Below are 21,528 nucleotides of genomic sequence, written 5' to 3'. Positions count from 1 at the left end.
ACTTCTTTAGGATGATGTTTTTATATATCCATAATATCTGCGAAGTTGGGTGTTACTCTGCATTTAAGACTCAGATTTTGAGTATGAGTTCAGCATCTTTTGTACTTATGGCTAGAAAATTGCTTCCCTTGGATTTTTATCATATAAATAACAATCTTTTACTAATGCCAGCCAATATTGAGAAAAGCAGAGGGGAGGAAGGTTGGGTTGCTGTCTACTCAAATCTTTGCAAGTTATAGTTTATTTTGTCTTTCAGATGACCAGGGAATAGCACATCCAATATTATTTCCATCTTTTGCAAAGAAACTTCTGATCTCTCTGTGCAAAGATGTCCCATTTCAAGTTAAGTGTGTGGCCTGCCACCAGACACTACGTTCCCACATGGAGCTCACTGCCCATTTCAGGTTTGTATAGATTTAGTCTGGCTGTAAGGGAATCCTGCCCAATAATCTTTACCAGAGGGAAGATTCAACAGATATTTTTCTATTCCATGTTTCTTTGCTTTTTTAAAAACAAGAATGTACACTAGTCTGGAAATTAGTCAAGTTTAGCATAATGAGAGAAGTTAAAGGTGTGGAAAAAGTGGATATGCTGATATTGCTGTGAATGTAAAAGAATTAATGGTTCTATGTGTTTTCTTTTCTGTGTGCTGTGTGAGTAGTATGTATACTGGGGGAGGAGTGGGTTAAAATAGAACTTTGGCTTTAAGTCAGCCAGAATGGAAGGTATCATATACATATGAAAGATTAAGTTTCTTTGAAAGGCCAAATTTACCAAATAATCATTGGCTTTACAATGGAAATTATCAAGCAATGTATAATCCCCAATGTACCTTTCAAAACTAGCTTTAGTAATAATCAACACATGACAGTTGTTTTTCCTTTATATTGTCACCCCCCTGCAAATTATTATTTCAAACTAAATCATGTCATTATATCTGTTAATACTTCAATATGTAACTATAAATGGTAGGGACTCTTTTTTTTTTTTTAATCCTATAATACATTTACCACACCTTAAAAAACTGGTATTTTTAATAGCATCAAAAACTAGTCAGTTATCAAATTGCCCTTATTATCTCATGAAGTTTTACATTTTACATTTGATTTGTTGGAATCATGATCCAAACAAAATCTGTACATATTTTCTGTTTAGGTGCTATGTCTTTTAGGCTCTGTTTTTCCTGTTACACCATTTTTTAAAAAAGATTTTTTTTATTCCCTTGACATACAGAGATCACAGGTAGGCAGAGAGGCAGGCAGAGAGAGAGAGAGGAAAGCAGGCTCCCTGCCAAGCAGAGAGCCTGATGCAGGACTCGATCCCAGAACTCTGAGATCACAACCCAAGTTGAAGGCAGAGGCTTAACCCACTGAGCCATCCAGGCGCCCCTTTCTTTTTCTATATAAACATTTAAAGTTATAAATTTGCCTCTAAGCATTGATTTACCCTCAGATTTTGATAAGTTGTTTTCATTTTCATTCATTAAAAAAAATTTTACCTTTTAATTTTTTCTTTGACCCATAGGTTTATTAGAAATTTGTTGCTTAACGTCTAACAAGTCAGAGATTCATTTTCCAAATATTTGTGTGAATTTTTTAAAATCTTTTTATTTTAGTTTTACTATTCTGTATGTGGATTAGAAACAGACAAAATACAGGTAATACTCAAGTATTTTGAGATGAAATTATTCTATTATCTGCATTTTTTTTTTAAAGACAAACCTTTCTTCTTTTTTTTTTTTTTAAAGATTTTATTTATTTATTTGACAGACAGATCACAAGTAGGCAGAGAGGCAGGCAGAGAGAGAGAGAAGAGGAAGCAGGCTCCCCGCTGAGCAGAGAGCCTCAGGGCTCAATCCCAGGCCCCTGGCATCATGACCTGAGCCGAAGGCAGAGGCTTTAACCCACTGAGCCACCCAGGCGCCCCTATTATCTGCATTTTTATTGAAAAATATCTTCTGGTGTTTTATGTATACATTGTTTATAATTCCTGTAAAAAGCAGAGTTACTGTATTTAGAAGTGCTTACAAAAGAGTGTGTTTTTGGGTTTTTTATCCGATTTAGAGTTCGTTGTCGAAATGCTGGTCCTGTAGCTGTAGCTGAGAAGAGCATTGCCCAAGTTGCAGAAAAATTCCTATTACGAGGTTACTGTCCAAATTGCAACCAAGTCTTTATGGATGAAACCAGTACCCAAAATCACAAGCAGAATTCAGGGCACAAAGTCCGAGTAATTACCTCAATGGAAGAATCAGTCTTACTTTATTGCCACAGCAGTGAAGGGAACAAACCTTCTTCTGACTTGCATCTATTGCTAGATCATTCAAAATTTTCATCACTTAAAAGAACTATGTCTATTCAAGAATCAAGTTCACAAGATTGTACCACTGTTCCAAAAAAGAAGATGAATTTAGAAGGTAGAAGCCATGAAGGTATGGTTTGTGTTCAGAAAGAAAAGTCAGTTGTAAAAACTTGGTTTTGTGAATGTCATCAACAATTCCCAAGTGAAGATGCAGTGGAAAAGCATGTTTTCTCAGCAAACACAATGTGTTATAAGTGCGTGGTCTGTGGAAAGGTGTGTGAAGATTCAGGGGTCATCCGTTTACATATGAGCCGGATTCATGGAGGGGCACATTTAAATAACTTTCTTTTCTGGTGTCGGACATGCAAAAAGGAGTTAACAAGAAAAGAGACTATCATGGCACATGTGACTGAATTTCATAATGGACACAGATATTTTTACGAGACTGATGAAGTAGAAGGTGAAACTTTGCCATCATCTTCTGCAACAATGGTGAGTAATGTGACTGCTAAGAATCCTTCTTCAACTATTACTATTATTGATCATTCTCCAGCAAACAGTCCTCCAAGGGGTAAATGGCAATGCCGAATTTGTGAAGATATGTTTGATTCCCAAGAATGTGTAAAACAGCATTGCATGTCTTTAGCAAGTCACCAGTTTCATAGATATAGCTGTGCCCATTGCAAAAAGACTTTTCACAAGGTAGAAACACTATACCGCCATTGCCAAGATGAACATAACAATGAAATAAAGGTTAAGTACTTTTGTGGGCTTTGTGATCTTATCTTTAATGTGGAAGAAGCATTTTTAAGTCATTATAAGGAGCACCACAGCATAGATTATGTGTTTCTGCCTGAAAAAGCTGAAACTTCGATTAAAACTGAGAATGATTTTCCAGTAATAGAGACCAGTAACTTGTTAACCTGTGGTTGCCGTGAGAGTTACATCTGTAAAGTGAACAGAAAGGAGGATTATAGTAGATGTCTCCAAACCATGTTGGATAAAGGTAAACTGTGGTTTCGCTGCAGCTTGTGTTCAGCAACAGCACAGAGCGTAGCTGATATTAATACTCATATCCATCAAGTGCACAGAGAAGAAAACAGTGAGGAGGAAGAGGAGCAACAGTTTGTGATCAAGTGTGGCACCTGCACTAAAGCATTTCATGATCCTGAGAGTGCTCAGCAGCACTTCCATAGAAAACATTGCTTTTTACGGAAACCCAGTGTGGCTCACTTTGGATCTGAGAAAACAAGCCTGTACAAGTTTGCTGCCAGTACCTCACGTACAGAGAGAAAACTGAAACAGACAGTAAGCTATCCAAAAAACTCAGACATGGAGAAAGGAGCTGAGAATGACCTAAGCTGTCAGACTATAGGTATGGCTTTATAACTCTAATGTCTATGCAAATTTCACATGTTGGTAGAGAAACATACATGTACTGTAGCCATCATTTTTGTGAAAGCTAATGATGATTCAGTTTTGAAGTAAGAAACATGGTAGGATGATCAGTTAATTACTGTGGTGTGTACACTTTTTATGGATGTGATTCGTAAACATTAATAAATATTCTTATTTAAATACTCAACTAAACTTATGGGGACAAAGAGTATATATTAGCTTTTTTTTTTTTTTTTTTTTTTTTGTAAAATTGTATTTATTTGACAGAGAGACAGTGGCAGAGGACCACAAGCAGGGAGAGTTGGAGAGGGAGAAAAGAAGGCTTCCCGCCAAGCAGGGAGCCAGATGGAGAGCTTGATCCCAGGACCCTGGGATCATGACCTGAGCCCGAAGGCAGACACTTAACTGACTGAGCCACCTAGGTGCCCCGAGTATTTATTAGATTTAAACAATGTGTTCAAGATAACATTTTCTTTCACAAAATGCATGGGAATTTTGAGAGATGAAGGAAATTGATAGTCTTTCTGAAAGATTTGAAAGTGATCCTGAACATTTAGTTTCTTCTTATCATTTAGATTTAGGTTCATTAAAAAGATAAATCAAGGGGCACCTGGGTGGCTCAGTCGGTTAAGCGTCTGCCTTCAACTCCAGTCATGATCCCAGAGTCCTGGGATTGATCCCCACATTGGGCTCTCTGCTCAGCGGGGAGCCTGCTTCCCCCTCCCTCTCTCTGCTTCTCTGATACTTGTGATCTCTGTCTCTCTCTGTCAAATAAATAAAATCTTTAAAAAAAAAAAAAGATAAATCAAGTGAATTCTTTTTGTTTCTATTTTGACTTTATTCATTTGTTGTTGGCTAATTCTTTTTTTATTTTATTTTAAAAAATGTTTATTTCACTGTAGTTAACATATTAGTTTCAGGTGTACAGTATTAATGATTCCCCAATTCTATGTAGTAGTGCTTACTATGATAAAGTGTACTTTTTTTTTAAGATTTTATTTATTTGACAGGCAGAGATCACAAGTAGGGAGAGAGGCAGGCAGAGAAAGGGGGGGAAGCAGGCTCCCTGCTGAGTAGGGAGCTCGATGTGGGACTTCATCCCAGGACCCTGAGATCATGACCTGAACCGAAAGGAGAGGCTTAACCCACTGAGCACTCTAATAAAGTGTACTCTTAAGCCCTTCAGCTATTTCATCCATCCCCCCATCCACCAATTTCATTTAGAAGTATAATTTTAAGTGTATATTCCCCTGGTAATCACCAGTTCTCTATATTTAAGAATCTGGTTTTTTGTTTTAAGATTTTATTTATTTATTTGACAGAGAGAGAAATAGTGAGAAAGGGAACATAAGCAGAGGGAGTGGAGAGGGAGAAGCAGGTTTCCTGTGGAGCAGGAGGTCCAATGAGGGCTCAGTCCCAGGACTCTGGGATCATGACCTGAGTCAGAGGCAGACGCTTAACAACTGAGCCACCCAGGCACCCCAAGAAAATGGTTTTTTGTTGTCCTTTTTTTCCTTTATTTCTTAAATTCCACGTGACTGAATCCTGTGGTATTTTTTTTTCTAGCATTATACCCTCTAGATCCATCCACGTTGTTGAAAGTGGCAAGATTTCATTACTTTTTATGGCAGAGTAATATTCTGTTTACACACACACACACACACACACACATACACATATAATGCACATACATACCATATCTTCTTTATCCATTCATTTATCAGTGGACACTTGGGTTGTGTCCATAATTTGGCTATTTAAATAATGCTGCATTTAACAAAGGGATGTGTATATCTTTTTGAATTTATATTTTTGTATTCTTTGGGTAACTACCGAGAAGTAGAATTACTGGATTATATGGTAACTCTTTAATTAATTTAACTTTTTAATTTTTCAGGGAATCTCCATAGTGTTTTCTACAGTGGCTGTACCAGTTTGCATTCCCACCCATAGTGTATAAGGATTCCTTTTCCTCCACATCCTCATATTTTGGCCTTATTCTATGAGAAATCTTAAAGATCACTTAAGAATTTGTATATTTTTTTAGGATTTTCTTGGAAGCAAAACTATTACTTAGAGTTAAATGGCAATTAGAAGTAGAGTTACAGGGGTGTCTGGGTGGCTCAGTGGGTGCTGCTTCCCCTGCTTGTGCTGTCTCTTTCTCTCTCTCTCTCTCTCAAATAAATAAATAAAATATTTTTAAAAAGAAAAAGAAGAGTTACAAATGGTAGCAAGAAACCAGGGAGAAAATTGGGGTATAGATTCCTTTGTACTTACTCTAGACTTTACTTCTTGCACCAAGTGGTAAGACTAAGTAAGGCCAGAAGAGTATGTTTTAATTTTGTTTAGAAGTATAATTTTTTTTTTAAGATTTTATTTATTTGACACAGAGAGATCACAAGTAGGCAGAGAGGCAGCCAGAGAGAGAGAAGGGAGGAAGCAGGCTCCCTGCAGAGCAGAGGGCCTGACGCGGGGCTCGATCCCAGAACCCTGGGATCATGACCTGAGCTGAAGGCAGAGGCTTTAACCCACTGAGCCACCCAGGCACCCAGAAGTATAATTTTTTTTTAAATATTTTATGTATTTATTTGACAGACAGAGATCACAAGTAGGCAGAGAAGCAGGCAGAGAGAGAGGAGGAAGCAGGCTCCCTGCTGAGCAGAGAGCCCATTGCAGGGCTCTGGGATCATGACCTGAGCCAAAGGCAGAGGCTTTAACCCACTGAGCCACCCAGGCGCCCCTAGAAGTATAATTTTAAGTGTATATTCTTTTAAACAAATATTAGGTCCTTGTAAATTATATAATATATAGCGGGGAAAATGGTGATATATGAAATTTTGGCCAAGATTTTATTTTTATGGATTTATTTATTTTAGAGAACGAGAGCACACATGAGCGGGAGGGGCAGAGAGAGAGGGAGAAAGAGAAAGTTAAGTAAACTCAATGCTCAGCACAGAGCCCGACTTGGGGCTTGATCTCATGACCCTGAGATCACGACCTTAGCCAAAATCAACAGTCGGATACTAAGCTGTGCCACCCAGGCACCCCTAAAATTTTTTTATTAACTGTTTTTATGAACTACTGAGTTTATATAGCCTTGCTCTATAGCATGTGTAGATCTCAGTATCATCTTTAGTCTTGGCATACTTTATGTAAGAAATGTTATATGAGCTGCTACTGACCCATTCAGCTCTATTTCAGACAATAAAGCAGTAGTTACACTGTTTTTATGTTCTCTTGTGCTTTTGTTTTTCCAGTTACTTTTTGGGGAAACTATGTTGATCTGTGTTTGGTAATGATTGTAGTATCTAAATCTACAGTTACTAAGAATTTTTTTTTTTAATTTTTTAAGTAATTTCTACACCCAATGTGGGGCTCAAATTTAGAACTCTGAGAGTGAGTCACATGCTCCACCAACTGAGCTAGCCAGGGGCCCCTACAATTAATAAGAATATTAAGAAAACATAAAAGAAAATGGGTGGCTTAGAAATGGGAGGGAATAACAGTAGTATATTTGAGGGAGTCTCTGTTAAGGCAGAGTAAAACCTAGTCATTTTAAAAAATAATTGAAAATATTAAGGTTGGCATTGCTAATCAGTTGAATCTTCAAGGCCTTATAAAATAGAGAAGTATGAAAGAAGTGAAAGGGATGGAGAACAAGAGTTAGAAAATGGTGGAAGAGGAAAGAACGCAAGAGAACCAAGAAAAAGATCTGTTTATGGTGGGAAGTGCTGGTATGCTACCAGGACCTCTTCTGCAGCACTTTATGGTAGCAGGGTTGTTGGTTATTTCATTTAACAGGTTACTAATAAATCAGTCTAGATTGGGAAGAGAACAAACATATGGCTGGGGCGGCAGGGGAGGAGACATTCTTCAGATAACCTTGAAATTTTATTTTGATGGATGGTATAAGTTTTTGGTTATTTAATTCAAAATTTTGTCTTTTAGGTCTTCCAATACTTTTTTTTTTTAAGATTTTATTTATTTATTTGTTTACTTAGTTATCAGAGAGAGAGAGAGACAGAGCAAGCACAAGCAGGGGGAGCAGCAGGCAGAGTTAAAAGCAGGCTCCCTGCTGAGCAGGGAGCCTCTTGCAGGACTCTGTCCCAGGACTCTTGGATTGTGACCTGAGCCGAAGTGAGATGCTTAACCGACTGAGCCACCCAGAAGCCTCTCCAGTACATTATTTTTATTTTTAAAAGATTTTATTTATTTAACAGAGACACAGTGAGAGAAGAAACACAAGCAGGGGGAGTGGGAGAGGCAGAAAAAGGCTTCCTGCTGAGCAGGGAGCCCGATGCAACCCAAGACAGACACTTTACGACTGAGCCACCCCAGCATCCCAAGAGGACATGTTCTAGACAATACTCATGTGTATGGGCAAAAAACTTGAGGACTGTATTTGAGACTGATTGTATAACAGGTTATTTTAGTTTTTGTTCTATGGAAAGGGGTAAAGCATTCCAACAAAGGATTTTAATACAGAATTTTTTTTATACCCATGCTGTTAATTGCTAAATGTGATAGTCTGATCATGACACTGAATAAATATGTCTTTTTTTTAAAAAATTAGAGAAAGAAAGGTAGGCTTTAGGGTCAATGGCATTTATATATAGAAAGAATAATAAAAATTTTGAAATGTTCAGAATACTTTTTATCTGGTGTCAGTATACCATGTCATGTACAAGTTTGGACTTCATTAAAAGGTTTAGAAATTAGGGGCGCCTGGGTGGCTCAGTGGGTTAAGCCGCTGCCTTCGGCTCGGGTCATGATCCCAGGGTCCTGGGATCGAGCCCCACATCGGGCTCTCCGCTCAGCAGGGAGCTTGCTTCCTCCTCTCTCTCTGCCTGCCTCTCTGCCTGCTTGTCATCTCTCTCTGTCAAATAAATAAATAAAAAATCTTTAAAAAAAAAAAGGTTTAGAAATTAATAATGTTCAAGATTAACATTTTTGTATATTCTCTAATATCTTTTTTTTTTAAGATTTTATTTATTTGACAGACAGAAATCATAAGTAGGCAGAGAGGCAGGCAGAGAGAGATGGGGAAGCAGGCTCCCTGCTGAGCAGAGAGCCCCATGTGAGACTCGATCCCAGGACCCTGGGATCATGACCTGAGCTGAAGGCAGAGGCTTTAACCCACTGAGCACCCAGGCACCCCTCTCTAATATCTTTTAAACTTAAGCAATTAAAATGTTTTTAGTTAATTCTTAACAAATTCAGGTTAATGTTTCTCTCTTCTCAGATGAAGAAGTCGTTGAGCTTCCAGATTTGGATTATCTGCGAACCATGACTCATATAGTCTTTGTAGACTTTGATAACTGGTCAAACTTTTTTGGTCATCTACCAGGGCATCTTAACCAAGGAACATTTATTTGGGGTTTTCAAGGTATGGTTGATAAAGAAAACATTTGAGATGACACCCTCTCTCTTTTTTCCTTTAGAGTATGTTTCACATTTAAAAGACTGCTCTTGAACCTCCTTGATTAAAACATACAGACATAGATAGAATATTGTCACTTTGCATTATAGCTACTCTGCTAGAATATTTTTCTCTTCACATTTCTCTGTGGTCACTGTGAACTCTCTTTGGTGACCTAAAGTTTGTGACTCTATAGATACATATTGAAAAAGCCTTTATTTAACACTGGCAATGTGCCAGGTACTATGCTTGGTATTAATCCATGCTTACTGATTATTATATTTATCTCCCTTTTAAACTATAAGGAAGTATGCTGAAAAGTTTATTTTTTTCCAAAATATAAAACTAATAAATAGTAGAGTTAGCCTTTGAACTTGATTGGGCCTCATGGCTACAGAACTAGTATGATTTTCAACATGTCATAATTGCCTCTTCAGTTCATCCTTACTGTTCATTCATCTAAATATCTCTTTACAAACTATTGACCAAACAGGGAGAGAGACTTCTTTGATTTACAGGAAGTTGGTATAGTGAACATCCAATAAACTTCATGTTTGATAGGGAAAAACATATAAAGAAGAGGACTGAATTTAAGATAGGAATGTACTGACCTGGATAAAGTTACCCAGTACAGTCTTTTAGTAAATTTAGCTTTGCTGATTGCCCATAATTTCTATCCACTGAGTAGCCCTGACATATTTGTTAAAAAACCATTAATATGGTTTTATAGAATTATACCATTCAGAGACTTTTCACACACACTGCTTTTGATTCTCACTAATATACCTATGTGTTTCCAGATGAATAGGCAGATTGAAGTCATCCTACTTTGCCAAGATTGTAAAGCAACAAAATGGTGAAACCCATACTCGAATTGAGTTCTGCATTCTAATCTAGAATCTACTCTCTAGAAAAAGTTTTCTCTAATGTGTGTTTTTTTTCTAATGTGTGTTTTTTTATGATTGAGCTTTCAGTTGTATCTAGTATTCTGTTCTTTTTGTTTGTTTGTTTGACTATCATATATGCCTTTTCTAAAAATAATAGGAGGAAACACCAATTGGAAGCCTCCACACAACTGTAAGATCTATAATTACCTGAATAGGATTGGATGCTTCTTCCTTCATCCTCGTTGTAGTAAAAGAAAAGATGCTGCTGATTTTGCCATCTGTATGCATGTGAGCGATTGTTTTATACAAAATCTAGTGTGAACCTTTGACCCATTTGGAATATCTTTTCTACTTGGATCATAATGATGCTATAGAGTATATTTTGGTGCTGTATTTTTGCATAAAACCTTCTACATCAGGTTCTACCTATGACAGTGAGGGCAAGGACTCATATTATACTTATTTACTGCTTTTCCCCAATTCCTAGCAGACTGTCAGCAACTCATTGTAGACCCTTAACTATTTATAGAATGATGATCAAGAGATGACATTATACTTGATGTATGCTAAGATACTTTCACGTTTTAACATCTCTGAAATTGGGAGGCACCTTAACAATCACCATTGGCCTAGATGTGGTTTGCATTTGCTTCGCTCTCTGCCAGTTACCTAGAGAAGCTACCAACCTGAGACCCATTTTAAATTAAATTACCTGCTTAAGGATTTATGTGTCACACTGATAGCATGAATTTACTCAGCAAATTTGGTTTTTGGTATTTTTGTGTATGTTTTTAAAAGTTTGTTTTGTTTGTTTGTTTAGAGAGTGGGGAGGGACAAGTGGAAAGGGTGGGAAAGAGAATCTTAAGCAGGCTTCAAGCCCATTGTGGAGCTGTCTCACAACCCTGAGGTCATGACCTGAGCCGAAACCAAGAGTTGGACCCTTAACCAACTGAGCAATTCAGGCACCCATTAAGTTTTTTATTTATTTAAGTAATCTCTACACCCAACATGGGGCTCTAACTCATGACTCCAAGGCCAAAAGTCACATGCTCTACTGACTGAGCAGCCAGGTGTCCCCTCTGCAAACTTATTAGCTGCTGCTTACGTTTTAAACCATAAGACATTTCCTTTTCCCTTTATCAGTGCTGAGATTGAGTTATGCAAATTACCTTGCTTACCCTTTCTCTGTGGCAAATTTATTTCTTATTTACCCTTAGATTAAGTGTGTAGCCCTTATAGCATTCCAGGTTTATGTTTGTTTGTTTGTTTTACTTTCTTGGTGGCATATAAAATATCTGGCATTGATATTGATGGCTACATTTGATTAAACATTGCATATTTCATTTATTTATGAGGGAGATCTTTATACTTTGGTGGGAGCTAGAACACAAGCTAAATATACCTTTGTTGGGGTGCTTGGCTGGCTTAATCAGTGGAACATGCAACACTTGATCTGATCTCAGGGTTGAGTTTGAGCGCCACACTGGGTGTACAGATTCATTTTTAAAAAGTAATAAAATCTTAAAATAAGTAAATATACTTTTTTAGGTATGTGTTCATTCTGAAATAGATGTAACTTAATTTAAACCTCAAGTACTGATTTCTGTCAACACATGTATTTTATTCCACCTTAGGCTGGCCGTCTAGATGAACAACTACCCAAGCAAATCCCTTTCACCATCCTCTCAGGAGATCAAGGTTTTCTGGAGCTAGAGAATCAATTTAAGAAGACCCAGAGGCCAGCACATATACTAAACCCTCACCATTTAGAGGGAGATATGATGTGTGCCTTGTTAAATAGCATATCTGATACCACCAAAGGTACGCAGCTGCAGTCACAGTGCAAACCGCCCAAGAGGAGGAGACTTCACTGCTGAGAGAAACCAATAAACTGCTGTCCACTAGTGAACTTATTGGCTGCTCACTAAAGCATCGTGCTCTCCTACTTCTCTCTTACTTATTTTTTCCTTTTCTCTTATTTTTTAGGGTTTAGAATTTTCTGGAGCCTTTTCTTTCTTTCTTTTCTTTCTTTTTTTTAAGATTTTATTTATTTATTTGACACAGAGAGAGAGATCGTAAGTAGGCAGAGAGGCAAGCAGAGAGAAAGAGGGGGAAGCAGGCTTCCCACTGAGCAGAGAGCCTGATGTGGGGCTCGTTCCCAGGACCCTGGGATCATGACCTGAACAGAAGGCAGAGGCCCAATCCACTGAGCCACCCAGGCACCCCTCTGGAGCCTTTTCTGACCTATTAGATAAAATCTGTATTCGTGTATATAAAATATATGTTTGTGATTTGAAATACATTAATGCAATTTTGCAAAGCTCAGAATCCAGATTTTCACTACTTGTAAAATACCAAGCTCATCTTCACTTATTCAGAAAGCTAATTGCTTATAGGTGAAACTAGAAAGCTATAAATAATAATATGGCAAAAAAAAAAAAAAGATGATTTTAAGAGGTTGACAGGAACAAAAATGAAGTCCTGAGAGATCTTAATTCCTTGGGAGGAGTAGGTACCTCCTGTCCTATTCCCAGGATTTACACTTCCTTCTCTGACTTTCTGATATTGTTCAGTGAAAGAATATGCTTATGTTCAGTTTCATTAACAAGTATTTAAGAAAGGATGTAATTCTAGGGATTCAGATGAGTTTTTTTCATGATTTCTGAAATAAATGTGGGTAGAAGAAAACAAATTTTTAAGTATCCTCATGGTTTGCAGCCATGGCTGAGATTTGGAGATATTGATGAATGACATCAATGAAAATCTGTTTTTGGCATCTTTACTACATGCTCTAAGTTTTCCAACTCTCCTATCTTTTTTTTCTTTGAGCATTTTTGGAGCCACAGTTTGAATACCCATTCTGAAGAATTTCACTGTCATCACTGAATTACAATAGATGAATTTACTTCTGCAAAATTAGGACTCATTAATCTACTAGGCCAACTCTGCTCTTTAAAGGAAAATTGACTCTTTTGCATATTTATATCATGTTTTAGTACTGAATTTTATCTTCCTATTCTGTAATTTTTGTTGTCATCTATTTGCTTATCTTTGGTTGTTGCTTTTTATTTTTAATCCCTTTTTCTTTTACTCTTTTGACATCCTGTCCCCAGTCCTTAACAACATCTACTTAATATCCTGTAAAATACTTAAATTTTTATCTTTGCCACCCAAGGCCAACCATTTTTTCCATCTCCTATGCTGCTGCTTTGGGGAACATCTCTTTTGTAATTGTCACTGTGAAACCTATTATGGATTTGCTTCTCTTACCAACTTTATTTGGAATGAGAGCTGCATATAAGTAGGTCTGTATGGGTACATTAGAGTTGGAGGTAAGATACAGGTTATTGTTACATACTGATTGTTCCCCTCTGAATACCCCTGTGCACTAGGTGTTGTTTTAATTATTCATTCATATTCAGTGCCCTTTTGAATTTATTGCTTTTGGGGGACACCTGTGTACCTTATTCTGAATTTTTGTGAAATGCAGAGGTCGTACAGTACATAAAGAATGGCATGGGCTTTGGGTTCAAAGCTATCTTTGCTGCTTCTTCACTGTGTGATTTCAGGCAAGTTAGTCAACTTTTTCAGACCCTCACTTTTTATATCTATAAAGTTGTAAGAATTAGTGATATGTATAAGGTATCTAGCACAGTATGTAAAAGTACTGTGGGTGCTCAATAAGTAGTAGCTATTTTTATTATTACTACCGTAAAAGTATTCCAAGCCACTGCTTTTTATTTTTCCTTAGTTTTTCTTTCCAGTAGTTTTTATTGTGGTAAAATATACAGAACATAAGATTTATCATCTTAATTAACCATTCTGAAGTATGTACTTCAGTGGTGTTACCTATATTTACATCTTGTGCAGCCATCACCATAACCATTTTCAGAGCTCTTTTCATCTTACAAACTGAAACTTTATATCCATTAAACAGTAATTCTCCACTACCATTTTCTTTACACCTGGAAAAACACCATTCTATAGAAATTTGACTAAGTACTTCATACAGATGAAATCATACAGCACTTATCTCTTTCTGGCTGGCCTGTTTCACTTAGCATAATGTCCTCAAGATTCATCCATGTTCTAGCAAAGGTCAGAGTTTCCTTCCTTTTTAAAAAGGCTGAATAATAGTCCATTATATGTATAGACTCTATTTTGCTTATCCATTTGTCTGTCGATGGGTACTTGGCATTATACCCATGTTTTTAGCTATTGTGAATAATGCATTTTTGAATATAGGTGTATAAATATTTCTTCGAGACACTGCTTTTATATCTTTTGAGTATATAACCAGAAGTGGAATAGCTGGATCATAAGCTAGTTCTGTTTGTTTTGTTTTGTTTTTTTTGAGGAATTTCCATACTGTTTTCCATAGCGACTGTATCATTTTACATCCCTACCAAGAGTGTGGGGATGTACCCTACCTTGTACACTTTACCAAGAGTGTACAAGGGTTCCAACAAAGATGTAGAAAAACACTTTGCTAACACTTGCTATTTTCTAGGTTTTGTTTGGTTGGTTGTTTTAAGATTTTATTTTTTGACAGAGAGAGACATAGCGAGAGAGGGAACATAAGCAGGGGGAGTGGGAGAGGGAGAAGCAGGCTTCCCACTGAGCAGGGAGCCCAACACAGGGCTTGATCCCAGGATCTTGGGATCATGACCTGAGCAGAAGGCAGACACTTAACAACTGAGCCACCCAGGCGCCCCTGTTTTGTTTGTTTTTGATGATAGCCATCCTGATGGGTGTGAAGTGGTATCTCATTGTGGTTTTCATTTCCATTTCCCTAATGATTAGTGATGTTGAGCATCTTTTCATGTGCTATAGCCACTACATTTCTTAAAGTAATGGGAATTATCCAAACGAAGTGCCAGAGATGGGTACAGTCCTTAAATCATGATATTTCATTTACACCTAGATTTGAAGATGCTTTTGTAACTAATTCTAAAATTCAAAAAAATAAGTCTTACTGAATCACAGTATGTTCAGATTCAGTTTAAGACAATTTTTTTTTCCTCATGGAAGACTTAAAGACATCAGATTGCCAGGGCCCCTGGGTGGCTCAGTGGGTTAAGCCTCTGCCTTCGGCTCAGGTCATTTGGGCTCTCTGCTCAGCAGGGATCCTACTTCCCCACCCCCACCCCACCCCCCTGCCTCTGCCTACCTCTCTGCCTATTTGTTATCTCTCTCTGTCAAGTAAATAAATAAAATCTTAAAAAAAAAAAAAAAGACATCAGATTGCCTAGTCGTGAACTTTGTAATGAGAAAATCAAAGAGCAGTCCTTGGATGACTTTATTCCATCACTTTCCCTACAAATGGCTTTGTAAATAGTAGAATAATAGTTTTTTTTTAATTATAGATTTTTTATTTATTTATTTATTCAAGAGAGAGAGAGAGGAGGAAGCAGGCTCCCTGCTGAGCAGAGAGCCCGATGTGGGACTCGATTTCAGGACCCTGAGATCATGATCCGAGCGGAAGGCAGCGGTTTAACCCACTGAGCACCCAGGCGCCTGAATAATAGTGCTTTCTTAGAAATGATACTTGATATATTTTGGGACTTAGAAGATTTCTCAATGTCCACAAATACACATTGTTTCTGTAAGAATGCCAGAATAACTCCTTCCTTTTAGCTTATTAGCACAGCCTTCCTATCTTAGGATATCTAACAACCAGTTTCCTAAGGCTGTGTGGTTTGGGGTATGAATCAGTGGACCTTTTTGAGAATCTGACAAAAACTTTCTATGCTTCTTTCCTCAAAAATGAACATGTATATACAATATCACATGCAACTTGTGGTCCCAAGGCTCCTGATTACCATACCACAAAACTCTATGATACTACAAAAGTTCATACTGTAAGTAACATCCAGTGAGAAGTTCTCTTACATTAATCATTGATTTAGAGACAGTGCTGATTTTCCAGTTTTTTAAAATCTCAGTAGCATAGAGAAATGATAGAAGTTTGAACCTCTTCTTTTTTTTTTTTTTTTAAATATTTTAAAAGATTTTATTTGTCAGAGAGAGCGTGTGCACAAGCAGGGGGAGCAGCAGGCAGAGGGAGAAGCAGGCTCCCCACTGAGCAAGAAGCTAGACGTGAGACTCAATTCCAGCACCATGGGATCACGACCTGAGCTGAGGGCAGATGCTTAACTGACTGAGCCACCCAGCGTCCCTGAACCTCTTATTTCTTTCTAACGTTTCAGAAATTTTCCATTATTTGGACCAAAAAGTGATATTAAACTGGCGCTTCCAATATAAACAAGGAGGAATCACTGAGAATCAGTGATTATGTGATATCTTATTTTTAGTCATTGCCAGTTTTTCAGTTAATTTGAAGGTTTTTTTAGGAGGTGTTTATCTCAGTAAAGATAAAGAGATTCAGAGAGGCTGATTTTATATATGAATGTCCAGTCAGTTGGCCATAAGGTGTTACTTTTTTGCTTGGCATGGAGGGAACAGCCAAGTAGCTTTACTACCGGTGCCTTTTTTAGATCTCTGACTTAGGATAAACATTTACTTTCTGCAGCAAAGTAAGCCTTTATTTTTATTTTTATTTTTTTAAGATTTTGTTTATTTGACAGAGATCACAAGTAGGCAGAGAGGCAGGCAGAGAGAGAGAGAGAGAGAGGAGGAAGCAGGCTCCCTGCTAAGCAGAGCGCCCAATGCAGGGCTCGATCCCAGGACCCTGGGATCATGACCTGAGCTGAAGGCAGAGGCTTTAACCCACTGAGCCATCCAGGTGCCCCCAAAGTAAGCCTTTAGACTAAATTTGAGATTGAATGTGTCATGGCTTTTGCAGTATAAAAATTCTCTCTCCTCCTAAGCATCAGGATTCCAGCACGAGCATTTTTATTACAACTATGATAAATGTATAAAACCCTACAGAAATATTAAAACATCTATTAATTTGTCCTTAACTTACACCTTTGTCCCCCTTATCCTTCATTACTTCTGTGTTACAGTGTACATCTCCCCATTTTAAAACTTGTCAAGATACTTTTCTAGCATCCTTTCTAGTAATTCTAATCAGAGGAGCCAGGTAGAGTTTCTCTTCTTTTGGACCTTTTACATTTTATTCACAAATATATATGTCATTCTAACTCAAGAGTCATATTCCAAAGATGTGGATATAACTTGTCACTTAAAATTTTTGTTTTAAAGAAGAGAGGTGCCCAAGTGGCTTAGTTGGTTGAACTACCAACTCCAGGTTTTAGTTCAGGCCATAATCTCAGGATCATGGAATCCAGCCCCAAGTTGGCGCCTCACTAAGTATGGAGTCTGCTTCTCCATCTCCTTCCCTTCTGTTCCTACCCCTACCCCCTGCATGCTCTCACACCCTCTCTCCCACTTTCCCTCTCTCTCTTTAATAAATAAATAAAATCTTAAGAGTATTTTAAAGACGAGACAGGGAGGTGCTCCTGGGCAGCTCAGTTGGTTAAGCATCCAGCTCAATTTCAGCTCAGGTCTTGATCTCAGGGTCGTGATTTTAGGCCGTGTGTTGGGCTCCAGGTTGGGCGTGAATCCTACTTTTTAAAAGATCAAAAAATAAAAGGGAAACTTTTTTTTTTTTAAAGAGGGAAGGGGGAGGGGCAGAGGGAGAGAGAAAATCTAAAGCAGACTCCATGCCCAGAGCTGAGTCAGAGGCGAGGCAGAACTCCCATCTCACAACCCTGAGATCATGACCTGAGCCAAAATCAAGAGTCAGAACCTTAACCGACTGAGCCAACCAGACTCCCCAAAAAAGGAACTAATCTTTATTGAAGGCCTATAATGTGCCAACCACCCTGCTAGCTACTTTTTATATTTGTAGTATTTGAAGATGTTTAAAAACATGTTTAAAGAATAACTTTCACATTATTTCTCTGTGCAACACTTTGAGGTAGGATGTGTTAGGTTATCCCATTTCATAGATGAGGGAGCAGAGGTCCAAAAAGGTTAAGATAAGTTATCTGCAAGTATTTTTCTTTTTATCAGTATTTTCTGCTAAGGCTGAGGCTTTTACTGCAAAAATGTCTGATTTTATGATGTAGAGAATGTGAATCATTGATTCTAACCATTTCCTTGAGAAATATGAGAGACTTTTTGCTGCAGTGTAATGACATTGCAGAGTTTGTGTAAAGATACCAAATATAAGAATTTGGTTTTTGTTTGTTTTTTTTTTTTGTTTTTTTTTTAAATAACATTTAAAGATGCATGGGAGGGGCAGAAAATAAAAAGATTTGATTATGGGTTCTGATATTGCTGATTCTATATTAAACATAGGTAAGGAAAGTGGTCAGCACAATGAACTAAATTCTCTTTCATCTCATAATAAAAGAAGCGCCTATCTCAGCCTCACTTTTCTGTGACTGAATTTCTACATTACCATTTTTTATGAGATCATTGGTGACAATTGCTTACATGAAAAATTCTGTGGGTGCTTAAATAAACAACAGAACTTAGCCCGATCTTCTAACTTAGTTGAAGAACGTTGACTTGATTTATGTAAAATTTTCTTTTTAAAAACAGTTTTGTGTGTTTTTAAAAAGTTGCTTATATTCTGTAGTAGTTAAAAATCTTCCTTGCAGCTTTATGTAAAGTATTAACTTACCTAGAGTATTTTTTCTTTGGTATTGCAAGGATGAACTTGAACAGAGGCTGTTATGAGTTAGTGAATTCAAACTGAAAACAGATTTTACTATACTTTAAGAGAATTTTTTTTTTCCTTGACATGACGGGACCTAGGACTTTGTCAAATCTCTTTACTTTATGTCTTCATTTTGGAATGAATGGGTGGAAGGAAGCCTTAAGTATGGTTGGTATCCGTAGAGCTATACCAATTACACAAATTTTTAAAGCCATCTTTAATACCGAATATAAAAGATTAGCTATGCTGTGAAAATATGCTCTGTCCAGGAGGCATTATATAAAATAATTGTTGAACTTAATTTTAAAAGTCTGTCTGCCTGTTGTTTCTTCAGCCTGTTAATGATACTATCTATAGGTTGTCACTTTGGGCCCCATCCTGAAAATCTATATGATAGGATTCTTTTTAAGGTAATGAAAATAGGAAAGAATATTCTTGATTTTCTCTGCTCTACAGGGTGCTACTGTTTGAGGTAAAGGAAACCATTCTTAATTTTTGCAACTGAAAATCATGATGATCTTTGTGATTCAAACCTACAGTTTTGCCTTAGGCCTTGTATGCAATGATGAATTGTTTAGTCCAGTTAAGACATGCTACTTTTGACTGGCACTAACTTTGAATTATAATAACAGGAACCTTGGGTACTTTCTCTTTTATTCCTAATGTTTTAAGGCTTAATTTGTTGTTCTTCAAATTGTCAGCGCAATGTTTTATTTCCCTAAAACATTGCTTGAAATACTTGAATTCATTATATAACATTATAAAAAACAAAAATATATATATAACATTATAAAAAACAAAAAACCAAAAAGGCAAAAAGATGACTTAAAACAAATTTTTGCAGCAAAGAAATATAAATGAAATAAGTGGTTTTCGTTTATAAACATTATAAACACTTAAAAAATCTTTAATTTTTAAATGTATATTTGAATTTTTACACGTGTTCCACAGAATCAAATATGTCCATATGACTTATATTCAGTTTTTTAAACCCTGATTCACTTACTATGGTATATATATATTGACTTAAATGTAGTTAAAGTGATAAATCCAGTATTTGGTCACCGATTCAAAATTTTAAGTGACTTTTGCAATACCTGGTCAGTCAATGTTGTTTTTATAGATTTAGGTCTTTCAATATGAAAATATATAAGATGTCAGGTGAGTGAGTTTATGCCACGAAGAGGCATTGCTGACTTAAACCTGTGGTCTCTATAGCAATGAATGCATGATTTTCAAAATAAGAGTTTTATCTTACCGTTCTTAAAAATTTCTAAGATGATTTCATGCAAATTAAACTTTGGAATTTATTTGCTAGATTTAAACAAGCAAACTAGCTTTTCTTAATTTCCAGTTTTTTAAAATAATAGAATTTTGAATTTAATCAACAGTGTGCTAAAATGAATTTTTCAAGTAGTTTGAGTATAGAGCTAAAATTGAATTGACTTATTTTATTAGCTCCCCCCCCACTTGTTTTAAGTAGTATTTGGTAAGCACTTTTAAAAAGCAAACCTACAAGGAAAATGGTATAATACTAATGAATTGTAATTAGTAAGCTTGGGTATGGATGAAGTCATCAAAAATATTGTTTGAGAATAAGTAAGTTAGGGCACAATAACTTTTTCGGAAATACATTTGCATTTATTGATTCTGCCTTACAGAATGTGACAGTGATGATAACCTGGGTATAAAAAATACTTCAATAGAAGAAGAATTGAGATCCACAGAAGGTAACCTAATGAAGTTAATCCTTTTTCTCTTTGACTATATCTGTGTGTTTTTTTAATTGCTCCCTGTCTTGCCTCTTCACCTGCTCTTCATCTTCACCTACTCCCTCCTACCCCAGAATTTCAAAAACATTGTTTCCTTGTTTAAAGGAGAGTTTGCATTTTCCCGTATAAGAGGAGTTAGAGGCAAAAGCCTAAAATATTTTCTGACCCTTTCCAGAAAAAGTTTGCAAAACCTGGGCTAGGAGAAGGTTTTGGTTTCCAAATTTTTCTTTATTTTGAGTAGTATTAAATTAAGAGTATTAAAAGTTAAGCAGTAGAGTTATGAAAACAAGCACTTATATGCGAATATTAATGGACTGTTTCTATAAATTAATTTTTTTGTTCCTTCTTAAAGGAAAAGCTATTTTCTCCCAAAGGTTAAAAAGAACTTTTGTCTTAACCTCACATCAAGTTATTTACTGGCTGTATTACTATTTGATTATGTTGTATGCCCATTTATTCACTTTGGTTTTTGCATAACAGACTGCTTTTTAATAACCATGGGGGCAAAAAAATGATTTCTGAGACTAGTTTAAGTTTCACTGAAGAATTGAAACCATTATACTGGCACCTTTAACATTAAAGAACAACAGTAGAAGCCTTAATACACATTCCAGTAATGTATTTGTTGTTGGATATTTGAGAGTGGGAATGGGGAGACTAGAAAATAGGGAGGAAAATGTAGCTTAACAAGTAAAGACAAAATGGCCCAGCTGATTCCTTTTCTGTGTATTTGCTTGATCGCTCACATAATGTAATTAGTTTAATTAAGAGCATACTAAAGCCCTGTGTTATTAGGCGTTTGGGAATTTGAATCTGGCAGTGAAATTTATTCATCCACTCAATGAAGTAGAAAATTCTAATCTTTCTTTCTTATAGCCAAAATTCAGTGGTTAAACAAAGTTGGCAGTAAATCTGCAGCCTAATTGGAAGCAAGTTTTTTGACCAACTTGTTTTCCCAACATGGTTTTTCAAGATCTAGCTCACTGCTTAGTAGCCACATAATAATGAGTTAAACAAGTGAAAGAACTTTTGTGAGTTAAAAAAAAAAAGGGGGGGGGGTGGGTGGGAGGCACCTAGGTGGCTCCATCAGTTAAGCATGTGCCTTCCTAAGTGACTGTCTTT

General features: G+C 36.7%; 1 protein-coding gene across 5 annotated transcripts in view; it reads left to right on the top strand.

Moving 5' to 3' along the window:
• Positions 1 to 21,528, top strand: part of ZNF451 (zinc finger protein 451) — a 92,983-nt gene that overhangs the window by 60,467 nt on the left and 10,988 nt on the right. For 3 of the 5 annotated variants that reach the window (XM_013045879.2, XM_013045881.2, XM_004772387.3), the window contains 6 exons: positions 257 to 404; positions 2,064 to 3,673; positions 8,939 to 9,082; positions 10,160 to 10,290; positions 11,637 to 11,823; positions 20,296 to 20,364. In XM_013045879.2, the coding sequence (XP_012901333.1) occupies positions 257 to 404; positions 2,064 to 3,673; positions 8,939 to 9,082; positions 10,160 to 10,290; positions 11,637 to 11,823; positions 20,296 to 20,364 (2,289 nt within the window). Of the gene's footprint in view, positions 1 to 256; positions 405 to 2,063; positions 3,674 to 8,938; positions 9,083 to 10,159; positions 10,291 to 11,636; positions 11,824 to 15,812; positions 15,864 to 20,295; positions 20,365 to 21,528 lie in introns of those variants that run through there. The other 2 variants (XM_045089490.1, XM_004772390.3) reach the window with 2 other exon arrangements.

The sequence above is a fragment of the Mustela putorius genome, unplaced genomic scaffold (genome assembly GCF_011764305.1).
Source record: "Mustela putorius furo isolate JIRA1106 unplaced genomic scaffold, ASM1176430v1.1 tig00003842_pilon_pilon_pilon, whole genome shotgun sequence".
NCBI classification, from domain to species: Eukaryota; Metazoa; Chordata; class Mammalia; order Carnivora; family Mustelidae; genus Mustela; species Mustela putorius.
This window is presented reverse-complemented; position numbering and strand designations above follow the sequence as displayed.